The sequence below is a fragment of the Aulostomus chinensis genome, chromosome 19 (assembly GCF_037954235.1).
Source record: "Aulostomus chinensis isolate RoL2024-O1b breed Wild chromosome 19, RoL_Achi_v1.0, whole genome shotgun sequence".
Lineage (NCBI taxonomy): Eukaryota > Metazoa > Chordata > Actinopteri > Syngnathiformes > Aulostomidae > Aulostomus > Aulostomus chinensis.
The window spans coordinates 15,972,507-15,999,429 of record NC_141338.1 but is presented as its reverse complement, the minus strand read 5'-3'; the positions used below and the strand labels follow the sequence as shown (position 1 = coordinate 15,999,429).

The window sequence follows — 26,923 nt, the reverse complement described above, 5'->3', positions numbered from 1 at the left end:
CACAAGCTCTTGTACGAGGTGATTAACAAGGTGTGTAATGCAGATGCAGGGTAGCAAAACATTTGCCTTTAAAGACAAAAGCAAGGACAGCGGCAGTGAGGAATGGATGCTCAAGTAGTGAAGTGATTCCTCAGGAGGGAAGAGCCCCCCCCCCACCCGGTGATGATATGATGGTTACAAGACGAGGAGACACGTGTACACATGCTGAATGCACGGCGATGAGCTTTGATGCATCACACTTGTGCAACCTAGAACATTTGTATGCTTCAACCAAGGCTTTGAATGTGACACTGGAGGGCCAGTGGGGTGAAGGTGGCAGGCAGTGCAACATGCTTCAAAGGCTGTACTGTATGTAGTGAGTCTAACAAGCTGATGAAGGGACACATCAAAACACAGGCTGTTGCTACATTGCAGTGCACAAAAGTGCACCCATGTAACCGTGGCCAGGAGGAGCGCAGAGCAACACATTGGATTATTTTCAGCTTTGTTTCTAAAGAAATACTGTGCGGTTTTAGTGAGAAATGGAGATATTATATATTATATAAAGATCATTTCTGTCATGTTTATCCGGTGACAACGTTTGAGTGAGACTTTGGAACATTTTCAGGTTTATTTGAAAAGATAAACCTGGTGTTTTCATTGAGATGCACGGACATTTTCTCCTGTTTTTGGGGGGCTGAGTTCAGACGCTACCTATTCATTTAAACTTCAACCCGTACCACGATCGACTGCGATCCTGTTACAGAGTAGTATTTGTGATGAAAATCTACAAGACCTTGACCACAGTGTTGTCAGCTGTCCAACATTAAACCTCGTTTGAGCAGGTGGAATCTACAGCGTGTGGACCGCCAAATGCACATAACTGATTCTTCAAGGTGAGCGAGGTGAATTTAGAGCTGCAATTCTCCCAAAAAAAAATCTGTAACTGCACTTCAACCGATCACAAAGACTTTGCTAAGCTTAAATAAGTGACATTTAAGGAGAAATAAAGCTACATTGAATGATTTCTCTTCACGAAATGTCTGAATGGCCATTAAAACAAAGATCAAATGAATAATGACACCCTGCATCGCATTAGCCTGGTGCCTTCAGCCTATGACACCAGTATGTAATCAAATAAATTACGTTCCATTTACTCATGAGACCATTAATCCCAATTTAATGGCCCAGCTTTGCATCTGAATTCACTTTCAGTAACTTGTAATACCTTCAACCCCTGAGGACAGAAGGGTAAGTAATGCTCTATGAAAGCTTGATTTCTGCATGTTTTCCAACAGCCGTACACATTGCCCTTGACATTGCTTTTGCCTGCATTATGAATTTTAGAACAGGCAACTGGCCTGATTCCTATATCCAAAGCATATCTGGATATGTGATACATTGTTGTCAAGCAGAAACCTCACATGAATAATTCATTTTTTTTAAACTGCAATGGACAGCAGACGTCGTCTCCCAGGAAATGGATCCTGAGCCTGAAAACAAGTTAGACCATTGGAATTGAATTCTATAATGACACTAGCGGCCAGATCTAATAAGCTCCTCTAATACCTTTTCTAAAAGGCTATTTGATGCCAGAGGTGTTTGACAATAGCTCGTCATTAACCTGGAGGTCACGGTATCAGGACAGAGAGGACAAAAGGCAGTGTGTAATTTAAAATGGTCAGCGATGATAGGTGGAGTTCTTTCTTTGTCCAGTCAATTTACGAGAGTGAGATTGTAGATGACAAATCAATTCATTCTAAAAACATGATGCATTAACTGTACCGTTAGTAAAGAAAGTCCACTTGGACCAACTACACAGTGACATCCAGAAAATGTTATATGAAGCTTTAGCTTTATAATTAGGACAATTAATCAACATCTACTTCCTATTACTAAAAAGAATCAATACAAAGTTTTACCTAATGCATGTGATGTAGTGCTCAGTGGTCTCGGTGTTTTAGTAATGCGTGATTTTGAAAATGATTTTGGGCTACGTTAATTTTTGCTGCCCCCAAGCTAGCAGCTACTTAGCGTGGACTGTTAGGGGAACAGTGCCCTGCAGATGAGGACTACAAAAATATGGTCGTTCTGATTTAACCACACCCTGTTGGAAAGGTGACAGGCGTGTTTACGGTGATAGCGAGCAGGTAAAGTGCATCATCAGTGATGAAATCAGTCCACCCAGCTCTCGTGCTCCCATCACTGCCTACCGTACTTGAAGTATGGCTTGTTTCCACTTAGGGACGTCTGGTCCCCCAAGGCAAAACTGATTAGCCTGCGGTGGAAGGCTAATTTTGTCTGTTCCAAATTAGCCTTCAAAATCTATGAGACTGCTGCAGAGAAAGCAAAAGCTTGTTCGTTGAGAATTTGTTAGCTTGTTACTGCGAGGACACTGTCAGACGTCCACAACAAATTTTCAGTTCGACAATGCGCTTGAAGCAAATACCAGACAGAAATAAACGGAGGGAAGAGCTTCACATATCGGAGATCATGGAGGTTTCCAGTTGAAATGAGCAGACTTCAAGTGGAGCATTCGTAGCAAAACTCTTGTTCTTTCATTGCAGAGTTGTTACATAGACTGTATATATATTCATAACTTTTAGACTGAGGACAGACAGAACCGTTGAAAGCTAAAAAAAAGTATAGATGATTCATAAAACATAAACATTAAATAAAATCACATACATTCAAAATGTAGTCCATTTCATTGTATTATTAATTCATTTTATGTCGAATTTTAATTACTCACAGATGCGATGGAGAACGGCAGTGAAGGACACATCCACATGTAATGAGCCTGAGAGAGCTGAATGTTTAAGTTCAGGCCCACATACGCCTCAAACAATCTTTGTATTTGTTAGAAAGAGTGTGTGCTTTGCATTACTGAATCTTAAATTCTCTGTGTATCCATTCACAATCGTGTGTGTGTGTGTGTGTGTGTGTGTGCGCGTTTGAGAGTTAGAGTGTATGTTTCTTTCTAATTGCTGTATGCTTTAATAATTTACATTCTAAACTCCCTGATGCCCATCATTAAGAAATTAGGGAATTACCCCCATCTGCATGTGTGTGTGTTTGTGTGTCTTGTGGGTGTGCCTGTCCTTGAAAAACTTTGCACTTGTACACACACACACTGACTGAGGATACAACTGCATGTTTATGCGTGCATGTCCCTTGTGTGTGCATATGTGCGTATGTGTGCGTGTGCGTGTTCTCTGAACCTCTTCCGACCATTACGGTAAGTGTACATTATTCATTGTGGCCCGCCGAGATCATTATCAACAGACAGCAAGGATGGACAGGCGGAAATGAAATGCTGGTTGGAGGAAGAACAGAAGCATGTTTTTGTCCTGCTAGATTAATGACACATTTCACCTTCCGTCACCGGCTCCAGCTTCATCATACTGTAACCACTTCAACCCTCATGCTCCAAATACTCCTTAAATCTCTCAACAAGACATCCATGTTCGATAATAAAAGTGCTGCAGTTGTTCGACATGGACACACCTGCACTTAATATCTAATCAATCCTGCTGTTCAACACCTTTTGTCTGTGTCGTTGTTCCTGACCTCCAGCTGAAAGAATCCCTCTGCTGCCTGATGTAAAATAAATGAAAAAAAATACTAATGATGACGGATAATGAGACTTTTTTTTACGTATTGAAAAAAGAAGAAAAAAAAAACATAAACAGTTATTTACACAATCATTGTTCATTTTATAATGTGGGTGGGTGGGGGGGGCCTCTTCTGCATTTTCCTCACTCAGATTTATCCTGCTGGTTGTGGGGACAGAGCCTGAAACCCCTCTGGTCACATGTTGGCTTCTCGAACCTTTAGGCCACTGCTGCTGCCATTATTTATTTCTTCTTTTTTTTTTTTTTTTACATCTGGTGGGCCAAAACAAAGTTTTAAAGTGGGCCAGATTTGGCCCCTGGACCCCACTTTGGACCACCCTGGATTAAATAGGTGTTTTCTTTCAGGAACTTTGAAGTGTTTTGGAACTGTGGACTTAAATGAAGCTCCCCTGTGTTGTACAGTAAGTCAGTTAACACGCATCTTCATGCAATGGTACGTAAGAATCTGTTCTTTCTAAAAAAGCAGATATGTAAACTACTTCATGCCACATTTATACAGTCTCGACAGTCAAATACTCAGAACTCCTGATGTCAGGCTCCACAAAAACCTTTCTGACTATCCATTTATTCTCTTCATTCTATTTCTAGAAACTAGCCTCATGCTAGTTGTGCTTTAGTAATGAGTTGCATGTACAGTGCAACACAGTGCAACGTTATTAATAATTCTGTCTTCATTTATATGCTGGCAACTATCTCTCTTTTCAACAGAACGATAAAATACCACTGGGAAACTTTGCCCTGAGCAATACTGAATTAGGTTAATTATTTCTTAATAAGCTTTGTGGAGATAATACAGCTGGACTACAGAGGCAAAGCAGTCATTTTCCATTTAATGCTTAAAAATACTGTGAGTCAAATGAGAAGGACAGAGACAAGGGGAGGTTATGCTGTCTGTATGAGATAGAAAAGAAAGAGCAAATCTATAGAGAGATATACAAGAGCTGGAGGTCAACAAATCCAATTTGTGTTGCAAATCTAATCTCCAATGATGGGTGTCCAGTGTGTAATTTGCGAGCAACCACATTGAATTTGTTTGATTGCAGAGTAAACATCTCCTGCCATTATGATATTGCCTGTCACAGCAATAAAGCAGGCGTGAAAATGCTGAATAAGGCCACGAGTTGCATTCATGTGTGTGTGTATATATATATATATATACACAGTATATACACACACATATATATATACACACATACATATATACATATAATATATATATATAAATAAAATGAAAATTTGACTGGCACCATTTGAAAGCAGCAAGGAACGTGTTGTACAAAACTGTGACAACAAGCGCTTCTATTCTCTTCGCTGCATGTTCATAAATTAGAAAAGAGATGATTTCACTTTGCTGCTCTGATGTTAGAAAGAGAGAAATCAGAGGCAAATGGGAGAAACGGAGAGACAATGAGACAGGTGAGTAAAAGAAAAGGACAGCCTTAGAGGAAAGGAAAAAAGGGGTCTAAACAGAGAAAGAGAAGACAGACAGGGAGCAGTGTGAGAGATAAATGAGAAAGTCGAGTAAGCACCCAGATGCAGCCGACTGTTGCGCTGCTTTGATGATTCCATCTCTGACTCTGATTAGTGCACAATAACTTTCCCCTCCAGAGATGCAGAAAGAAATCTGAAATTATTTCTCTTCTCTTCAGAGTTCTCTGACACATTTAATCTCACTTTCTTACACACCTGCAGACATATGGGCACGCACGCACGGCGGGCACACACACACACACACACACACACACACACACACACACACACACACATGCGCGCACACACACACACACACACACACCTGGCAGGGCCTAACAAACATGAATTATTTATCCTTTTTCCCCCCTCTGTTAACAAGGTATTAAAGGAAGAGTTTGTAGTGGGGATTTTATAGCTTAGTTGACTCGTGAGTGAGCCTTACAATGCTCCTTACAGACTCCTCCAAACATTTACACACCGCTAGAGGTTAAGTAACGAATGTCACACACGTTTGAATCTGCTGGTGTGCTATTAACTCGCAGGAGTGATCCATTCTTAGGTGTGTGATAGCAGATCACTTCATGCTGGATGGGCTCACATTAACATAATAGCGGCAGAGGATGGCGTTCACCTCCACCACAATCCGTGGGTGGGTTGTTTTAAAAGAAAATCAGGTTTAAAATTTGAATTAAAGTACATGAATGGGCAGAGAGAGAAGAGGGGAGTCCAGAGTGCTATTCTCTACTCTGATAAGTATTAGTAGAATAAGTATTTATAATAAATGAGTCCATCAAGTATGACTTTGTTCCTACCACAACGCCTGAAAAGAATTGGATTGCTCACAACATTTAAAGGATAAGTACGATGTATGAATAACGAATGCACACTAACCATAAACCTATGCTCAACTAAAGTAATTTAAATCCAAATTAATACCATTTGGATTTGAATTAAGAAAATAAAGCAGCTTCTTAGCAGAAAAGGATGCGTCAGTCAAACCTACAAAGATGGCACCAACATTCCATTTGATCTGATTCGATATGATTTACCTCCCAAACACTTGAGAGCTAACGGGGTATATTTTGGCAGATGAGACGAGCAGGTACACATATAATATCAAGAGGGGGGAAAAAAAGATAAGAGAACAGATGAAAGGCATTGGCTGCTGTTGCCTTCTTGTTGAAAGAGAAAGAAATGCAGAATAAGACAAAGCAGAGCGAGGAGGACGACGGCGAGAGGAAGGAAGAGACAGGAAGCCACACGCAGCCCATTAGACGAGCCCAAAGCAGCCAGTTTACACCTTCTACAAACTTTAAAGTGATTGGACTTATATGTAGACTGAATATGCGCGTGTGTGTGTGTGTGTGTGTGTGTGTGTGTATGTGTGAAGCCTGCAAAAGAGAAAAAAAAAAAAAGAGCTTGGGGTAACATTGGTACACACAGGCCAGATTCTTGTCCAGCCAACACCAACATCTCAATGTTTTTCCACAATAAGAGCGGCTCATTCGACACAGGAGCTATGTTTGTGTGAGGCGCCTTTCATCCGCCCACTGCAACATGTGTGTGTCTGTTGTGGAGGGTTTGTGTGTGTGTGTGGTAGTGTGTTTGTGTGGTTACGGAGTGGTGCAGGGACAAGTCCTAAAACCCTAAAATAAGTCAGCATTGTTGAACGTCCCGTCCGCTCATTAATGGACTCCGAAGCTTTATGTGTCTTAGAAATGAATCATCACCAAACACAAAGCCAACCATGACAAAGTTCAGTCTCCATCCCTGGTGTGGTTCGTTCACAGTGAAATCACAGCTCTCTACTTCTAACAATTGCATTTATTTTCAAAAATGATGATGAGAAATGAAAAAGTGGTCCTCATAAATGATTCATACCAAACAAAACCTTGAAAGTTTACATGTCTGGTTGCTATGGAGTTTATTTTCCCAATAACACAAAATCCAACGTAAAAATCCCACAAAGGGAACCCATCGTGATGCTAACTTCCCTCCAAAGTTCATCATCCTTTTGGAACTCAAGTTATCATAAACACAGGGAAAGTTAATACTTCCCATATCCACTCTTCTGAAATCTGTCTTTCACATCAAGCATCTAAGATATTTCTCATTTTAAATCTTTCCAGTGGGTGATTATTCCTACCACTACAGTAAAACAACGCTCGCAAAAGTAATTGTTTCATTCAGATTTTGGCTTTGCTCCCTAAACCTGCATCTTTTCTCTGCAGGTGTCATATAATCTGTCCTCCCTCTGTCTCCTTCTCTCTATCCTGGTCTCCCCGTCTGTTCCCAGGCTGCCGTTGTGTTCCGTGAGTAGATCTTTCCTTTGGGAACATCCCATTTAGCTACAGTCCTGGCTCACAGCTGCCGGGTCCCCTGAGAGTGGACCAACAAGCTGCTGTAATTGAGACATCTCAGAGAGGACGGCGGGGCTGCAGCTACTTAGACTCTAACAAAACACCATCCTTTATTTAGCAGAGACAAATACATGAGATTCTGCAGTACTGCCAAAACTGTTGCTAGCAATGGACCGAATACGACGTGACCATGACACTGCCAATTAAACTATTACCAAACCTGTTACTGAGTATGTTCCAACTGTGCAAACTTCAGATCTCAACCTGATTAATACCCTGACTAACACAAGATTTTTCTGACTGTCTTCACCAGAATAATTTCACAGTGAGCAGTAATAAAAGTATTACGATCGTAGTCATATTTATGAAGTGCATGATAGAAATCTACACTCTTTAATTGCGCCGTGAAGTTCGGCTGCAGTCATACGGCAATCAATGTGTTGTAAATTTGGCTCAAAACTCTGAGAAACACTTAAACACCTAGAAATATACTATGCAGAATATACTAGACTATACATCCCCCCATCCGCCGGTTTCACTTCCATTCAGGATCAGAACCCTCATGCACCGACTGCAGTGGCATGTGAAGGGCATTGGATCACCAGGAAGACCTGTTTCCTCTGCTCTGCCTCAGTAGGAGTGAGTATGCACTCTTCTCCAAGTCTTCAATCACAATAATGTAGCATTCTTAACCAGCTAATATGATGCAGTGTTAATTTCCCTTTGTATCACATACATTCCTTGTACTTGTTGCGACTCCTTTCCTTCTTTTTTGCCCCCAGATACATTTTAGATGCTGCTCTGACAGTTTTGAACTTGCACACACACTCTGGCTTCAGCGTATCTCCCTCAAATTCAATCTAACTCAAAACATGGCTGATGGACACGACGCTGGCTGTTCCTTGAACTCAAACATGCCACAAAAGATGTCTCTCTTAGTTCCCGTGAGGGATGAGCGCAGCGCAACTACAGTGCCGAGGCTCTTCCTGAAGGGCTAACAATCTGCCTGGGCGACTATCATCACTTTAATAAGTCAGTGAGTGAGTGGGGAGGGAAAAAAAATGTCCTTCGGAAGCTGCATCAAATAAAAATGGCCCCAATAGACTTAAATGGGGAAGACAGTTTTATCCTGAAGCGTGAAATGATGTTAGAGCCTAGTCCATTACACACACATATAGGATGTATGGGAGGAGACGCATGAGTGGACATGTGCATGTTGGAGTCCACATAGACGCCAATACAAGCACATACTTTGTTCTCTGCTCTTACACACACACACACACACACACACACACACACACACACACACAACAGTACATTGACTTGCACCTCCTCATTTGTTTTTGCCGTTTGACACACACACACCAAAGATTTCTTACATCAAATGAGTTGAAAGTGAAATAATATCTTTTCTTTCACTCGGTCAAATACAGGAGATTTTTTTTACACCCATAAAATACAACCAAATATTTGCTTTCACTCACTCAAACACAAAATATTTGTCACACCAGAAAAATTTGGTTGACTTATTTTTCACTCTAATGCAAAAACATTTGCTACAACAATTTAAAAAACTTAAAATGTGGACAATGATTCTGTTCAAGTCACCAACAATTCTAGGAGAGGTTTCCGCATGTCCATTGATTTTTTTTTCATCCTTTTTTATGTATTTTGTATTTGATAACACTTTGAAGGACCAAGATAAGAAATGCTTGTCATATATGGTCACAGTATTGTCTCAGATATATTTATGTATCAGAAACATTTTTATACTGTTTGTTACACCATTTTTATGTCTGTGGTTTGACGAGCAGCTTTTGAGGGAGGCTGGAGGTCACAGAGGCATTAAACTTAATGGATGTGACAGAGTCGGGTGAACGGGTCAGCAGGAAAGGCAGTTTTATCTCTTAAAACATTTGAATGTCTTTTGCAGGTGCAGACTTTCTCTCACTGACACAGTCGCACACACACACACACACACACACACACACACACACATGCGCGCGCGCACACACACACACATGCGCGCGCGCGCGCACACACACAGAGTCAGTATGTTTTCATGGAGAACTGACCATTCCTCATTTGATTGACGTCAATGGAGCGAACTGCTCAACCTCACGGCCGGACACTGAGCCAAAGGGAATACTTTCTGGTCAAAGAATCTATTTTCTTCTCTAAAACACACACACACACACACACACACACACACACACACACACACACACACACACACACCAGCCCACAGACACCATCGTAAAAAGGCAGAGACAGCCCAGAAATTTCTATTTCACTGGACACTAATCAAGAGGGAGCAGGCTTCTACCGTCTTGGCACTCAGACACGGTGACAACCAAATAGAGGCACACATGAAACGCTGCAGCAAAATACCTGGCGTAAACACACGTCAGGGCACGTTCACACAAAGAACAGACGTCTTTGTTGTGCTGCACGTCAACCAGGAAAGTGAACTTCACGTGGACAATTAATTAAAGTAAGAGATGGAGAGAGGCAGAGAAACACACCGTAACTCACTCACACATGAATCTTTTTTTGTAACTGATAAAAGGTTGCTAAATACATCAAAGATAACTGTTATGATCTATCGACGTGAGGCCATTTCAACCTTTCAGTATCAGAGGTGATGGGAAGAATGAGAGATGATGCGAATAAAAGGCCATGGAAGAAGAAGGAGGAGGAGGTTAATGATAGAAGAGGAGCTGACACACGCAGTCATTTTGAGGATCAATGTGGAAAGTTCAGCAGCGGATTTACAGCATTTACATGGTTTTCTGTCATTCAAGTGTTCGCGAGGAACCGAGGCGAAGGCAGTGAGCATTACACTGCAGTGAGAAAGTGTTTGAAAGACTCAGTTCCATCCAACATGCGTCCTCTTGTTTTTTGGGCTCTTCCTAAATTGCTCCAGGCTCAACATCTGCATCACACACAAACACTTTAAGAAGCTGATTATTTAACTGCACTCAAGCGTCCCAATGTTTATTTTGCAAATAGCTTCATATTCTGGACTTGAAGACAGTTTGTATCTCCACTGGTGAACAGGCCGGCAGATCGCTGATCAAAAGATATAGACAGTAGGTTCAACTTTGGTGTATATTTTGTAAAATAATATAAATTGGATAAAAAAAAAATGAAGATATATTTTGATAAGATAAAAAGGTATTGAGGGGGGGCGTGGCTCAGAGGTAGAGTGGCCGTCTGCAACCAAAGCGTCACTGGTTTGATCCTCACTTCCCCCCGGTGACCGTGTCCAAGTGTCCTTGAGCAAGATACTGAACCCCTAAATGCTCCTGATGGCCCTGCGATGGACTGGAGACACATCCAGAGTGAACCCTGCCTCTCGCCCAATGTCAGCTGGGATAGGATCCAGCCCCCCACCCCCACCCCCGACCATTAACGGAGAAGCAGTATAGAAAATGGATGGATGGATAGTATTCATAAATTTTGTAGATAAAATTAATTTTTGAAAAAATATATTTACTTGCTAGCCATGTTTTTAGCTGACCACAGCTGGATGAAGAAGATGTGGATCATTCCAGATGATGCCTGTGAGAGATCATAGGGAGATTTTTTTTTTTTGTGCAGTTTTGCTGAGTAACTTTATACAATCCAGAGTCAACAAGAAGTAATCTAGCAGTGAAAATGACACCTATGTAAATGAGAGTACTTGAAAGGCAAAATGGACTTTTTGGATGAAGTACCACTTGAAGGCATCCTGGCTAGTACAGTAGCTCTCTAGTAATCGGATTACTGGTTCAATCCCTAATTCCTCCAGAGACCATGTTGGAGTGTCCTTGGGCAAGATGCTGAACAGCTAATTGCTCCTGATGAGCTTGTTGGCGCCTCACATGGCAGCCCCCGCCATCAGTGTGTGTGTGTGTGTGTGTGTGTGTGTGTGTGTGTGTGTGTGTGTGTGTGTGAATGAGGTAACCTTGTAATGGCACTCTATAAATACAAGCCATTTACCACTTCAGTGTCCTGTTCCTCTAAAATGGTGTCAAGAGATTTTTGGTGATGTTAATGTCAAGCACCACCTTGTTTGATCTAATTATGTTGGTTTTTGTTTGCTAACTGACTGGAGAGCCAAATATATTGAGAAAATAAAACTTTTCTAATTAAAAAAAAAAAGGGATGATCTATTATGGTAATTTTAAAAACTCAAAAAAGCAATCAAATGTCTCAAATTCTATTTTAACTTTCAGCAGCAGTACATTTTCCAGCTAAGTTTTCTTCTCAACAGAGCTCTGACGTTATTTATGCCTTAACCTCAGATGTGTTGCTGTACATTGATGTCTTCCTCTCAACTGATCAAGTTCCTGTGTTTCAAGCACAGACTATTTTACTTTTCCCTCATCACTGCAGGCGCAGTTTCATTCTTTGCTAAATCCTCGCAAAGATCCCGAGTCCTGCTTCATGCCTGCACTATTTCCTGTGTTAGGCTTCTGTTCCTCCAGCTAAGCTTCTCTGTCTCTAGATTTTCTTTATTCAACTTAGTCTCCCTCCGATTCAGCTTCCTCTCCGGGAGACTCTGACTACACGCAGCCACCTTGATCTACAGGCCTCTGTTATTAACATGCTTGAACTCTGTCTGTACCCCCTTTGAAGCTGCTCTATCTCCAGATCCACAACAATGTCCCTCTCATCCCTGCAGCAACCAATAACCAGACGACCAGCTTTCTTAAATTGTTACAATGCATCCGTGGGTCCAATGTAACCTATTTACTCTGTTTTTTATATTGTTGAAACGGTATATAACCTTTTTTATGTAAATAGGATTTCAACTCATTCTGCCTATTATAAAGTTTGCAAACAAAATAATGTGCTAACGGTGCAGTGAATCAGCTTCTGACACAATGGCATCTTTCAGAATAGTACATTAAGTGTGCAAACATCTTTCTTAATTCGTGTCTCCAGAAGATCAGAATGTCTTAAAAAAAAAAAATTAGAGCAGTGCCACTTTTGAGTGACATCACAGGGTGAGTATAAGTGAAATAAGATCAACTAGACGGCACAATGGAGAGTGTAGGAGATAGAGGCAAGAGATGAAGTGTAAGTAAAGGTAATAGACAAGACAGTCAAGGAATAAAGTGAAAAACTGTTTCATAGTAAAGACTATGCATTGCTCACAGTGACCTTGACCTTTGACCATCGAAATCCTTTCAGTTCATCCTTCAGTTCCAGTGGACATTTGTGACACATTTGAGGAAATTCTCTCGAGGTGTCTCTCTGAGATATCATATGATTGTGAATGGGATGAACAGACAACTAAAAAAAATAAATGCCCGGGATGCCCCCAGCTCATGACTGCTGCAGCATGAAGAGTGAAAAACCCAGCAGTCTTAGGAGAGGACTGCTTTGACTGAGCTGTAGAGCCACTGACCCCTGCTCTCCTACCTTAATGTGTCTGTTTACATTGAATCCACTGACACTACAAGCTCCAGGCTGATGCACAACATATACATCTCAAATACTACTTGAACAATACAAACAAACAAAAAAAAAACATTTCCAAAAGCAAAATCGGGGAGTATTTCTCTTCAGCGTTAATGATTTATGCCACACTGGGTCCCACTGAAACAGCAGCAATGAGAGAGGAGGGAAGGGAGAACGATCTGTCTTGCCAGATTACTCCTGATACCCAACGGATACGACCAGGCCAAAATACACAAGGACTCTTTTTTTGTTGTTGTTGTTTTATGTTTGAGTTTCCCTCATGGCTTCCCATTGACTTCTTACATCAGCCCATTTTCCCATTTGTTATGGTTGTCTGCAACAATAAAGTGATGAGAGCTGCTGTCCTGCAACCAGAACAAAACAAAATGGGGAGGGAAAAAATTGCTTAGGAAATATGAAGCGGAACAAAAGAGGAGAAACAGTTAAATTGGGAGAAAGACACATGATGGAGGTCCAAAGATTGATCCATAATGTTAACAACTGCAGTGGGGAGCGGGATATGATCTGATTTTACAAGTATGTCCAACTGTGGGAAAGGAAAGACAAGCCAGACAGCGCTATTGTGGGACCATTGCTTACCTCCATCAAAGCGGGATCTCTGACGTGTGTGCGTTTGTTTGTCTGTTTATTAGCAGCTTATGTCAAAAACTAATGCAGCAATTTGGATTAAATCTGGTGGAAAGATTGGAAACATTATCAAGTATTACAAAGAACATAATTAACTTTTGGGAGCAATCTGGATCAAATTCTAGATCCTTGATTCTGAAGAATTATTTGACCATATATATAGTATATATAAGCAGTATTTTACTGGACATGCTTTGGATGAATTGTTTGGGTCCATGTGATGTAGCTGAACCAATGTTTAGGCTTCAGGAAATCATACTTGGATCTTGTATCTGGAAGACATGTTCTGGGTGAACAGTTAAGCAGTTTTGTGTTTGTGTCCTGTATGCTCGTAGCTTCCTTGGTGATGTACAGTAGGTGCTCTCGGAGTGCTACTACTGTATTTTAAATGATCCCATAAAAATAGCATATACAGTAAAAAAAACTTAATATTCAATTACAAATATTGCTTGGTCCTAAGCTGTTTAGCCTGGTTCAGACTAATTACTTACAAAATGACTACTTGCAACATTGAAAAACATCTTGAAAAGTTTGAGTTTTGACATGTTTGGGATTCCTGCATCTACCTGCTGTAAACTTGAACTGTTTTCTTGTGTTGTGAGTCGTCAGTCAGAACTGAGCCTTACTGAACTTAAAACAAGACAGATCCTCCAAGAGCGACAATTCAGATTTTGGTTGGTTTGCATGAGGTGACGTCCTACTGGCTCTGACCAAATGTTCAGCTCATGAGATAGGTATCCATCCATCCATCCTTTTTCTACCTCTTATCCTGTTAAGGGTTGTGGGGGGGGTGCAGCCTTTCACAGCAGCCTTCAGGCGAGAGGCGAGGTTCACCCTGGACAGGTCGCCACTCCATCACAGGACCAACACATAGAGACAGACAACCATTCACACTCTCAGTCACACCTACAGTCAATTTAGAGTATCAATCAGCCTCGTCCCCTCTTGATGTCTTTGGACTGTGGGAGGAAGCTGGAGTACCAGAGAGAACCCACACAGGAACAGGGAGAACATGGAGACTCACACAGAAAGATCCTGTGATGGAGCCAGGACTTGAACCTGGAACCTTCTTACTGTGAGGCCACAGTGCTGACCACTGCACCACCGTGCAGCCACTCGAGATAGGTATCTATCTGAAAACCAATCTTTGCATTGTCATTTTAAATAGCTTAGTCCATCGCAGATCAAGGTGTAAAACCTCAAACTGGAGACACCTCTACCATAGAATCGAATGTTTAGTGGGAATATGCGCACAAACTATAAAATACTGTAAAATTTGTATCAGATTTACTCGAATGAGTCCGGACATCTCAGATCAAACTTCACATATTTACATTGACAGTCATCCAGCTCTTTGTTTTCAGGCAGCAAACGTGCATTTGAATTTTTACGACTTCAAAATCATTTCAGCAGACTTGGCAGCGTTCCTTCCTGACGGACCCGAGAGACGAGCTGAGCTTGACAAACTGCTGAATTAATTAATTTCTACTGGCATGCAGGTATTTGCTATTTATTAAGATTGAGCGAGTACTGGGACAGGTAGGCGGAGTAATTAAAATGTAAGCTGGGTAGTTTTTGCCGTGGCCTTACATGCGGGGCCAAATACTTCCTGGTTTAAACAGGAAGTCCCGGAGGAGACGCAGCTCTATGTGTTCGCCCTCCCCCAAAGCGATCTGTCTGCAAGGAGACAAGACAAATCCATTACCAAGCGATGTAGCACAGGTCCCCTGAGTGAGTCTGTGTGTGTGTGTGAGTATGTGCGGACGCACACAAAAACAATCTGCCCATGGAAAGGAAATTCATATCAATTGGTGTGAGCAAGTGTGTTTGTGAATATAAGGCGCTGGTGGGGAGGAGATGTATATTCTTTTGACCCAAGAAGTCACTCTGCCTTCAACTCATCCCCTCTAAAGTTTGAATACAACCAGTGAACTGTGTGTGTTGTTTAAGAGCTCTTTAATTTGGAGTAGAAAAGATTTAACCTATTTGACCAGGTGTTTGTATGTTTCACAGAGAGCTGCTGGGAGGATGTGGTTTTGTAGGACAACTCAGATGTTAGCATCACCGTGGGTTCCTTTGACCAAAAGCCAATCATATTTTTTACACTGGAGTTTTGATCATTGCAAATAATAATCACTGCAACCAAAAGTTTATGAGAAGAAAAAAAAGAGAGAAAAAAACTCATTTAATTTCAAAGAGGGCAGAAATAAATACTCCATTTTTGTTGCCTTTATGACCTCCAAGGACAGACAGTCAACAGAAACAACAGTTTCACCACATTCCATGTGGACCATGTCCACGCATGCACACATACACAAACACACATGCACGTGCACACACACACACTTTAAAATGGCCTTGATAGCCAACCCATACCCACAACATTCGTGGTTGTGACCTCTTTTATCACTTCTAGCATGTAGAAGAAAGTCTTCACCACAACTGAGCTTACATAATGGCATTGCAATGGTTGGAGAGCCGTTGAGACTGGATTTGTTTACAGGATTGAATCCTCGCCAAACCCAAAACTGCTTTTCCTCTAAACAGACACCACGGTTGCTCACATGACAAATGTTATTCTTCATCATAGATGTTTTAAATCTCGTCATTACAGTAATGAGGGTGTGCTGTCTGGAGCGCCCCAGTTTTCTTGTGAATATCTATCATGAATTTCTGGTGGAGAAATAAAAGATTTCTTCCTGTCTTGTGTCAGCTGGCAGGCTGAGTGACTGTCTGGCACACTGGCTGGCTGAGTAGCTGGCTAATGGGCTCTAAAGATGGGGAGAGATCAGCGACAGAGCTTTTAGATATGCATGGCCCGATGTTTGGGAGGCCATCCCAATTTTACGGCTCTGCACTGTGCTGACGGCCACTGTGGACTAGGGCGAGCCTCCAGTAGTATCAGTCTCCTCACCTTTCTCTATTGCAACTTTAGTTCAGCCTGTACTTTTCAGATTCATGGTTTAAAGTGAAGAGGGGAGATGCCTGCGCATGCTGTGGTGCTTACGAGTTAGGGTTTTCAACCTCTAAAGTGGTTTTACATAGAGCTGAGACTACAAACGTTGACAGGAACAGGATTGTTGATTAAATGTCATTGCATTGCTCAGACATCTCAGCACAAAACTCATCTGTCATTGAAATCAATGTGTTAGCTGGCATAAATCACCACTTCTGGAATGTTCAGGGGTGGGCTGGCAGGTTTTGAAGAGCAGAACACTTTACTTTTTTCAAAATGGTACTGACAACATCTTTTTGAAATGAAATTTACTGATGGCTCATACAGTGGTGTCTCTTGATGTGTCAGTACAGTTTGGGTCTGGTTTAGGTACAAAAAGTTTGTTGAGGCGAGACTTACAATACCTAGGAAATGCAATGATGTAAATGTGAGTAAAACACCCGTATCCTGCTGCAAAGATACTGTAGGTTTTTAGCGTTACTTCACTATAAATGTGTAATTTGCTTGGGTACGCACAGAAGGTGTCTCTCAAACACATTTCTCCCTCCTCCATTACTTGTTGGTGACTCAGAATGCAGAAAAAACAGGTGTGTATGTCTGGCTTGAAGCAAATGACCACCGACCAACAACAGCAAACAAATCCAAAATGGCAGGTGGCAAACAATTTGGTCTGAACTTAAACAGAAACAAAAGGAAAAAAACAATACAGCACTTCAGGTCTGCATGACTGTGACGTTAACAAATTCAGTTGAACTTGCTGAGTCAGGCTAACCAAGATGTGCTCTATTTTGTTTATTTCATCCACTGGATGAAGAAAAGTTGCAGTTTACAGCGTGATGCATTTGAGAGTTTTGTAAACTGAAGTTTGCGGACACTTCAGCTGTTGTTAGTTGTTGACCTCCATTAGCTGCAAGCTTACACATGACTGTCATTTTCTGGCTTCTGTATTCACCAGTGCAGGAGGGGAGTTCAAGACACCAAACTGTAAGTACTTGGGGAAAAAAAAAAAAAAAGACTTTCTGGGTGAGGTGTTGCTTTAAGAACCAGGAGAAAAAAAAGTGGTTAATGTTTGGAAAAAGATGTTACAATGTCTTATAATGGTAAATGGACATCTATATCAGATTCCAGATTTCCGAACTGACTGGCTGACTATGTGTCTCATAGACTGACAGGCTCGCTGACAGGTCGCCATGGATATATGATAGTTGATACAATATTAGCTGGGAGGCTGAACAATTGGGCGGCTGCAGGCCATGTTGTGGTGCTATAAATTGTTTAGTGAAGACAGCAACAGACGGAAGAACGGACAAAGCCAGAAAACAGCAGGACGGCAATAATTTCCCCACCGTGACAGCAAAGGATGTTGTATTTCATCAAAGAGCTTTAGAGTTTTACGACCTCCTGCTTATTAAATTATAATGAACTTTTAGAGTCAATACTCTTTCATTTTTTATCAGTCTGTCACTTTCTATCTCTCTAACATTGCACATCAATTCGTCTTTGATGATGGTTTCTGAAGATGTCATCAAGCAGTGCTGGAGTGTGTGCGTGAGTGTGTGTGTGTGTGTGTGCTTGCTTCCAGATGCGATCCACCTTTCTTTTGTTTTTTTTAAACACTAAGACAATAACATCCTGACATGTGTGAAAGCTCCCCCATCCAACCACAGATACACACACATGCTAGCACACACATCAATATTTATGCATATTTTCTTTAAGTAATTGTAGCATTGCATGTATCCAAACTGACAGGCAGATTGTAAACATCCTACATTTGTATATAGTGGTGAAATAATGCACCGAGGAAGAGGAGCAGACATCACAGCGCCACTATACTCTCACATTAAACACAAGACGACAACTGTGGTTTCCTCATGTTGAAATTATGTTGACACACTCCTGGAAAAAGATCACAAACACTCCATAAGTTTGGTGTGAAGACAAGACGCGCACGCACGCACGCACGCACACACACACACACACACACACACACACACAGACAGGTCACGAGGGTCATATGACATCGTCTGTTCTTAATGCAAACCAGTGTAAACAGCTGTAAATGGATGCCGCCACATGGGGAAATATGAAAGATAAGACAAAGTTTGTAGGAAAAGAGACAAAGAGCGGAGTAGAATAGAAGAGACAGATGGCTCTCGCTATTCTCCTGATAACACTTCCGCGTTCAACATAACAAGCCCCTGGTGTGAGTCATAAACGCTGCATAAAATCAAACTATCATCATGACGGTAATCAGGACAAGTGTAGTCTGTCGAGGTGTCACTATAGCTGTATCTGCACAACACGTTATGTGGGTGATGGTTAATAAAATAAAGCAGATAAAAATAGAATGACACACAATAGAGACAAGGATTAAAAATAGAACCGGTGGTGAAGAGATAACACATTCGAATAAGGAAACCAGAGAGAGAGAAGCTGAGATGAGTTTATGTAGTTGGGAAAAGAAAAATGATGTTTCCCATGTGTATGCTTTGAACATGTCATAAAATCCCCAGCTGTTATCATGGAAATTACACTGCCAGGCAGAGGGCTTAGAAAAAAAAATGTGTTCAGAAAAATCGATTCATATATTGAAAAAATATGTATAAATAAATGGAAAAAAAAAATGAATCGACCCCTGATGAATAGTTACACAATGTACCTGTCATAGCTTGAGACCACCGAAGTGTTAATACAATGCAGCAATGCAGGGGGTCATCGCTTATGTGCAGCCATGATATCTCTCTCTCTCTCACACACACACACACACACACACACACACACACACACACACACACAAACACACACTTGCTATTGAGCCTGCATGAGCGTTGCATCATTCACCCTCCTGACATAATCTACTGTAACATAAAACTCATCAACTCAGTATTATTTCAGCATTCAGTGATTCATCATTGCCGATATGATTAACCAAACTGTCACACCCCCGTACGGCCTCATTCCTCATAGCTATGCTTGGGAATGTTATTTTGAACATTAGCTTGCATATGTGATTCGCTACAGGCTTTTTATTGTTCCTGTTGTCAGGTAGATAAAGTCACACCACTTAAACTGATGGGTGGGGTTTTCTATCTCAAGGTCCCACCAAATGAAAAATGCATGTTTCAAACCTTTCTTTTCTTTTGTTCGATGACTCAAACCTGCGTGAAGTTGAGAGAACTAATTTTTGCGTCTGATGGAAATGCTTTCTTTGATTCTCATGCCGCCCTCATCCGTCATGTGGTGCACAGCGCTCTCAAAAGACTTTTTCCAAAACTTAAAATGTGAAAAGAATGGATGTAACTTGAGAGATAAATGGTTTTGAGTGGCACACAACCACAATTTTTGGAAATGAGTAAAACATTTAACATCACTGACATTCCGGTTAGCAGAGGGCGGACTGGAATCAGCTGGCTTCTCCATAGCTCCTAAACTTTGTAGTATTGTGACTTTAAAATTGTGGGTAAATTGAGTGTCATACGACCCTAAAATTTGCGAAGTCTGGCATGGCGCAAAATTTAAACACTGAAGGTATTTGCGGTCCAGTTAGCAGAGCAGGTGTTTATTAACGATCAGGAATATCTAGAAGAGCTGAAATTGATAATTTTTGATAGAAATTGATTCTCATGGTGAAACCTTTTAAGGAAGTACTCAATGATAATCAGGCTTCTTTTTCTGCTTTAGGGATGGATCATGTTTCTTTAACTTCTAGACAAGGAGACAGACAAAGATGTCAAATCAGAAAGAGAGTCACTGGATGCATAGGCTTACTGCCGTGACTTTTCCAGGTCCTAAAGACAGTCCTGATATGGTAGCTTTTCTTTAAAATGTACTGTATTTCTTATGTTTTCCTGTTGACTTTATTTGTACGTTTTGTATTTCTTTTGATTGCTTTGACTCATTAACCTAATCGAGGCCTGTGAGACTACATGGGTTGACTCCGCCTCCTTCACCTGGATCAGCTGATTAATTGATGTGTCTTTGACTCTTGCCTGTAGCACTGTTTGTCACTCGTGCCCTGATGAAGACCAAGATGGCGGCCGAAACATGTTGGCATTGTTTTAAGTTCCATCATGAACCAGGCCATTTATTAATGCGGTTTCAATCGTTAGAAGAGTGCTTTGGCATCTTGCTTGCTTTTTCAGATTACCGTATTTTTTGCCAAAGAGCAGCTTCAAATTACTCTCTTTACTATCTAAACGCTGCAGCCCTCCGGTCCTTTCCTCCTTCATTATCTACTGACATTCGTTAGCACAAAGCTAACCTGAACACACCAGCTCAGCTGGTGTATGACTCTGGTGAACCTGCTCTCTCATGCAGAGGCGCACATTCAGTCATTTTGTCAAATGTAAATGCCAATCAGGAGGAACAATTTAACCAGACAGAGAAGAAGAAATAAATAGCACTCTAAATTTACACTGAAAGTGTTCTCAAAGTTGTATACCACATGCACAATAAAGCCATTTCATATCTGTACTGGTGAGCCAACAGCACCAGTCTAGCTATTTTTTCAACCTGACCCGAGGTGAGCTCTCGGACAGCTCTGTCAAAGAGAAGAAAACTGGTTCAACTCATATTTTTCACTGACGTGTGAGTGATGGATCAAGGTTTTTCAACTGCAGTGTATCAAAATATGTCATTTTTGGCAGCGTTTTAAAGTGGCCTGCCATGATTGATGCTACTGAGATATCTAATTTCACTCACTAGCCAGCAAGCAGCTGCATCATGATTCCTGTGGTGATTTAATTGAAAATGTTCCATAAATTGTGGCGTGATAGCGAGCGATCACTTGCATACAAGAAAGCGCTGAACAGTAGAGACGATAAAAAAGAAGAATCTTTACTTCTAAATAAAACTGAAACCTGTCGTTTCAGAATCAGCCACAATAAACTGGCAGCTACGGAGGAGATTAGAAGAGACACTAAATCTGAGCTATTAGTGGAAGCAATATGAATAAAAACACTGGTTTTGATTTAGACAAACCAACTGCGCACCGCACTAAAAAATCCACGAGAAAAATAAGAAGTCAAACGCTAATCTTAAGCATTTTGTAATAAAATATATAGTGGTATTTCTATGCAAATGTACTTCTGGCTTTTCAAGTACACATTAAAAAAATGGCCAATTAGGATTTTTATTTTCTGAGTACTTTTATTAATTGTGTTGGTAGCACATCAATTAAGATGTTAAACTAGAGCTAAAAATGACTTTAACAAAAGATGTTTTGGTTCTGGATGATCCTCAGGGGTTCATGGTGTCTTAACATGATTATTATTCACAGGCCCCGGGTATAAAACCTTCACCGTCAGAATAATGGTTCTCAAAGGAGGCCATTGCCAGCTCACAGGCCGCTGTGACACGTCGTTAAATTTACATTAACTTAGCTTTTGTGTGATTATTAAAATGAACGGCCATAACGGAGGAATTACCAAATGTCGTTTTAACAGCTTATCATTAGAGCTTGTCAGGTGGCAACAGGTCCTACTGTCAGGAGCATTATGTTAACAATTTAACTTTTATATTAGCTTTTAAAATGTAAATGAAACAGCACTTCGCATATTGTAGGTGACTGTTAACTTTTTGTGTTTTTTTTTTCTATGCAAGTAATAAAATAAAACATAGAAGTATTGTAGGGGCGGTTCAAATTCTCTAAGGGTGAGCATAATTCAGTTGTTCTTTTGCAAAATTCTTAAGTATCGATATTGAAATAATAATAAAAAAAAAGAGTCATGATTCACATAATGGCGCTCCACCCTTTTGTGTCCCACTTCCCATGTGGCGGCGATAGTCGGGGTACTTACTGCCGATGCGGAGGTTGATGGTGTCGCGTCTGTCTCCATGCGGGTTCTGAAAGCAGCTGTAGAGTCCGTTGTGGCCCAGGTCCACTTGGGTAAGCATCAGTCTGGGGCCTTCTAGACGGTGCTGGGCTCTGACGTCCGTCCCGTTCACCTTCCATGACACTGAAGCGTCACTGTCCAAGGAGCCACACATCATGGTGACATCGCTGCCCATTCGCTCATACTGGTTCCTAGCAACTGCAAATAAATGGGAGGGAAAAAGATGAAGGGTGGATCAAAGTTGGTATTGGTCAACAATCAGAGCATTTATCATCAGCGCATACAAGAATTTAAAGCTGGGTGGATTGATTCATGCACGAATGTACAAAATGAGCACAGAATTCTCTTTCTCAACATGAAATTAACTGGTTTTGTTCAAGGCACAGAAAGCAAGAATCAGGAAAGAACGCTATCTTTTCCTCCATTTATTGATAGGCCACAGAGAAAAAGGGCCTGTTTATTGTGGAAAATGAACAATTTGACAAACCCCCCCCCAAAAAAATCTGTGTTAGCGTTGTCCCACTGATCCTGGTATCAACAACCACACCGACTCAGCCTTTGTCCAAGGCTTCAGTGAAGTTTGTAGGGGTCGCGACCCCGAGGGTTAGGGGATATACACAAGCCTAATGGGACATTTATCCGGGACACTGAGGTTTAGCGGCCCTGCTCTGCTGATCAGTCCCCTGGGACCCGTCAGGACTACACAAAGCAAAGACATCAGATTAACACCTCAACACTCCGGATCAACGGCACAACCAGAGACAACAATAAAATATTGATCCCTATCTTATGAAAAGTCCTCATCAACAAAGAGGAGAAAAACAGTGGCCCCACTGGTCTAGGATCAACTGCTGTCAAGATTCTTGTCTTGCTCTAGTGTCTCCCCCCCCATCTTTGTCTCTCTGTCTCCTCCCTTCTTTCTTCTACAACACAATGCCTCTCATCTCGCTGCTTTTCACGAGCTAGCTTCCTTTTCTCTGTGCCCTCAGACGTGCCTCTGAACGCAGCTGATACAGATGTCAAGCTAGTGTTTCATGTATATTTCATGTCCCATAACAGAGCCATCTATATTTAATATGACAAGATCCCTGTCCCTATTACCATTAACCTGACACTGTTTGTTGTCTCTCTGTTTTCTGCTCCTCTCTGTGTGATGTTCACCCACCCCTCCAACCCTCTCTTCTCCTCATTTTCTGTCCATCCGAGTCACCCCCTCCCCATTTCCTTCATTCAAAGTCAAAATATGGTGTGTGCATGCATTAGTGGCAAGAACACCAATTTTCTTTGATCTCCTCTGTCAAATGATGTGTGGCTTTATTTACATAAAATGTTATTTGCATCACTGCAAAAACCATAGTTGGACTTTGATGTTAGCTTTGATGATGGTGCCCTTGTGCTTCATGTCACAAGAAAGAGAAGAGAACTACTCTCCCACAGTAACTGCATTGCATAGTAAACAAATTCTGCAGACTGTGCTGTAAAGTGTTTTTTTAAATACTAAGTTGGGTTTACCTGTCTTTAGGTAGCATTTCGGCTGATACCACAGCACAAGTGTCAGATCATCTGTCCAAATCATTGATGAGGAGCCAGCCGCTTGGAATATTGTGCTGAAGTTACAGTTCTGCTGCTTTTTTCCTGTGGATGTCCTTGATGTACTCTACACAGCTCTGATCTCTTTTTTTTTTTAACCTCTTTCCCTACTTCATTCTTTTTTTTATCTTCTTGGATAAAGAAGATTCATCCAATAGAATTGGATGAATCTTGCAGGAAGCTAAAGCCTCAAAGTGATGCCTCACACAAACATCACCATTTATTTGTCAGTTACTCACTCTAAGATGTCGTGAGTTAATGAAAAAGTTTTTGGCCCGTTCGTGACTTTTTGGAAAATCCAGACTTCAGAACACTTGAGCCATAAACTTGCTGCCGGAAGCGTCAAGCTTCTAACGGCCAGCTGCTGGCGACACTATGAGTTGCAAAAAGAAGAGTGACCCCAAATCTCACATGTTTATAGTCATTCTTCAGGACAGCATGATTTTGATTTTGCAAATTATGGTCCCATTTCAAATAAAAAGCCCCCCCCAAATACAGGATATACTTTAGGGTGTGACTAACTTGGTCACTAACACAACTGGCTGAATCAAGAAAAAGACACTCCACCATAAGTCTATGCTCTCATCACCCATGGTTGCAGAGAAAACCACGGTGGCAAATTGTCACACTTCCACCAGTGTCACAGTGCCTGCATACGTTTTCCTCTCCTCCTTCGTCGCTTCCCTCATCTCCCTAGCCCCTGCTCCTTCGCTTTCTCTCTCTGACTCATTTCAGTCCACTCATTTTAACCTCTTCTTGTCTTTCTCCTATCATATGGTGTTTCAGACTCTTCTCCTCCTCTCCGTCTCTAGCAGTCAGTGTTGATTTTCATCTCTCGTCCTCCACCCGTCTTCTCTCGTCCTCCACCCCGTCTTCTCTCGTCCTCCACCCCTGCTTTGAACTGAGAGCTCTCATCTTTCTCAGCCTCAGTTCTCTCCTCGGCTTTTACTGTACCGCCACCTGGCTAAGCTTTTCTCTCTCTCTCTCTCTCTCTCTCTCTCCCTTTCATTGTCATCTCTTTGAAATTAAAGGATTCAGTCATTTAAGGAGTGTTTAATTTGAACCCAGAGTGACATGCTGAATGTTCCCTGTGCAAAACAAATGTACTGTCAGCACTAGCAAACCCACAAATAAAGATGTCAGGGAGCTTCTGTGACTGGTGCAATAATGAGCACTAGAAATAACTGTTTCCTTGTTAGATGTGAAGCTGCAAATACGTCTTTTTAATTTTTGGTAAACTCCTTATTGCAATGGAATTTTTTTTTTTTTTTTGATGCTACACACCACATAAAACTTAGCATCATTCATCGAATAGAAAAAAACCTACCAAAAAAGTACGTAATGGCGAGCTCACAGGAAGCCTAACACGTGTCCCAACAAACACCACCTTGAGCAGCGCAACATTAACCAAACCGACGGTTACCCGAGCTTCACAACATGTGCTTTTTGAACCTTAACTAGACTATCAAGACCATCACTTTTTAACAAATCATTATTTTCCAGCTGTTAATTTTGATAGAAGAAGCGGTTGTCACTGAATGACAATAAAATTCAGTTTTGTAAACAACAAAACATTAACAGCTTCAGGAGCGCTGTGTTGTTGAACCAGGGATTATGTACATCCACAATGAAACCAAACAGACTTTCCATTGAAATAGTTCCCATGGCGTAGTTTCAACAGATGCTGTACCATCGCATACTTCCGCGTTAGGAGGTCAGTGTTGTTTCCTGTAGGTGTAAGTTTATAGCCCACTGCACCCATGAGAATTGCTCCTCATCTGTTATTTTCATTCATGAGAAACTTTCAAGGCTTTTTTTTTTATGTTATTAAATTATGTTTCTTTTAAACCAGGTCCAGAGAAACTCCAGCAGTGCCGTGGGTCAGATATCAATACTTCCCTTTGTCCCTTTAGTCGCAGTTATGAAGATGTAAATCTTTAAGCAGTTCTCTAAGCCTACAGTAGGTCTAGTGTATGTTTCACAAAAAGGAGTGGAAAATGCATTTGCTGGAAATATTGCCAGCTGTTGATTGATGCATATTTGGTGTGCTGCCAGTTGGATTGTAGCAAATGATAAATACCACCGCACGATCAAAACAGTGCTTTTTTATAATCACTTTTTGTTGTTTATTGGTCCTGGATGGAATTAAGATATACTGCTCAGCTTATCTTTTCACTTATAGCTCTTGTTGTCACTAATATTTGCTTGGGGGAATGTTAAATAAATACACCAGCCAGTGATGCTTGGATAAGTGTGTCAAGAGCGCCTCTGACTTGGTTATCATTTGTTGTTATCTTTTCTTTGCCTTTGCCTTTGTTCATCCCTCTGTAAATGATTCTCACTGTCATTGGATGCCTGACTTCTCCTTATCTTGTTCTCACTCTGTTCCTCTCTGCTCAACATCCACTCCCCCTTCTCCATCATTCCTCTCCCTCTCACCTTGAGAACACTTTCTCCTTTCCCTCCCCTCTTGATTCAACCCAAATGTCAGCATTAATCAGCTGTATATCACTGATCACGAGTATTCCGCAAACATACCTCACATGCAAAACACAACTAACAGCAGCGATAGTAACACAAGGAGAACTCACACTGCCTGGCATAATCTCCTTCTGCCTCATCACTATACAGGCGAGCCAGCCTAATAACCATAATGACATTCAGCTCAAGTGCTATTGATCTCTCGGTAACAGACAGGGCATTGTTAGCAGCATTAGAACACTGTTATACACTATCAAACCAGAATGAAAATCATCACCGTCCTTCACAAAGTTCAAAGTCTTCTGGAGACAAACCTGAGGGTACTGCAATCAAGATAAAGTCAAGCGAGTAATACCAATGACACAGCTAATATGCTAACAATGCAGGCAGCGGATACCAAACAGGAGTTAGCACCTCGTGGGTGTACACCTCCAAGAACCAGTCTAGAGGAAGTTTACATTCATGGTTGTCCAGACTCACAATTTTGAGGGAAATTAAAAAAACAAACAAAAA

The 26,923-nt window shown here is 41.3% G+C and overlaps 1 protein-coding gene across 6 annotated transcripts in view; it reads right to left on the bottom strand.

Annotated features, from left to right (window-relative positions):
• Positions 1 to 26,923, bottom strand: part of cntfr (ciliary neurotrophic factor receptor) — a 244,636-nt gene that overhangs the window by 76,392 nt on the left and 141,321 nt on the right. For all 6 annotated transcript variants that reach the window (XM_086187878.1, XM_086187877.1, XM_086187876.1 and 3 more), the window contains one exon: positions 22,304 to 22,537. In XM_086187878.1, the coding sequence (XP_086044004.1) occupies positions 22,304 to 22,537 (234 nt within the window). The remainder of the gene's footprint in view (positions 1 to 22,303; positions 22,538 to 26,923) is intronic.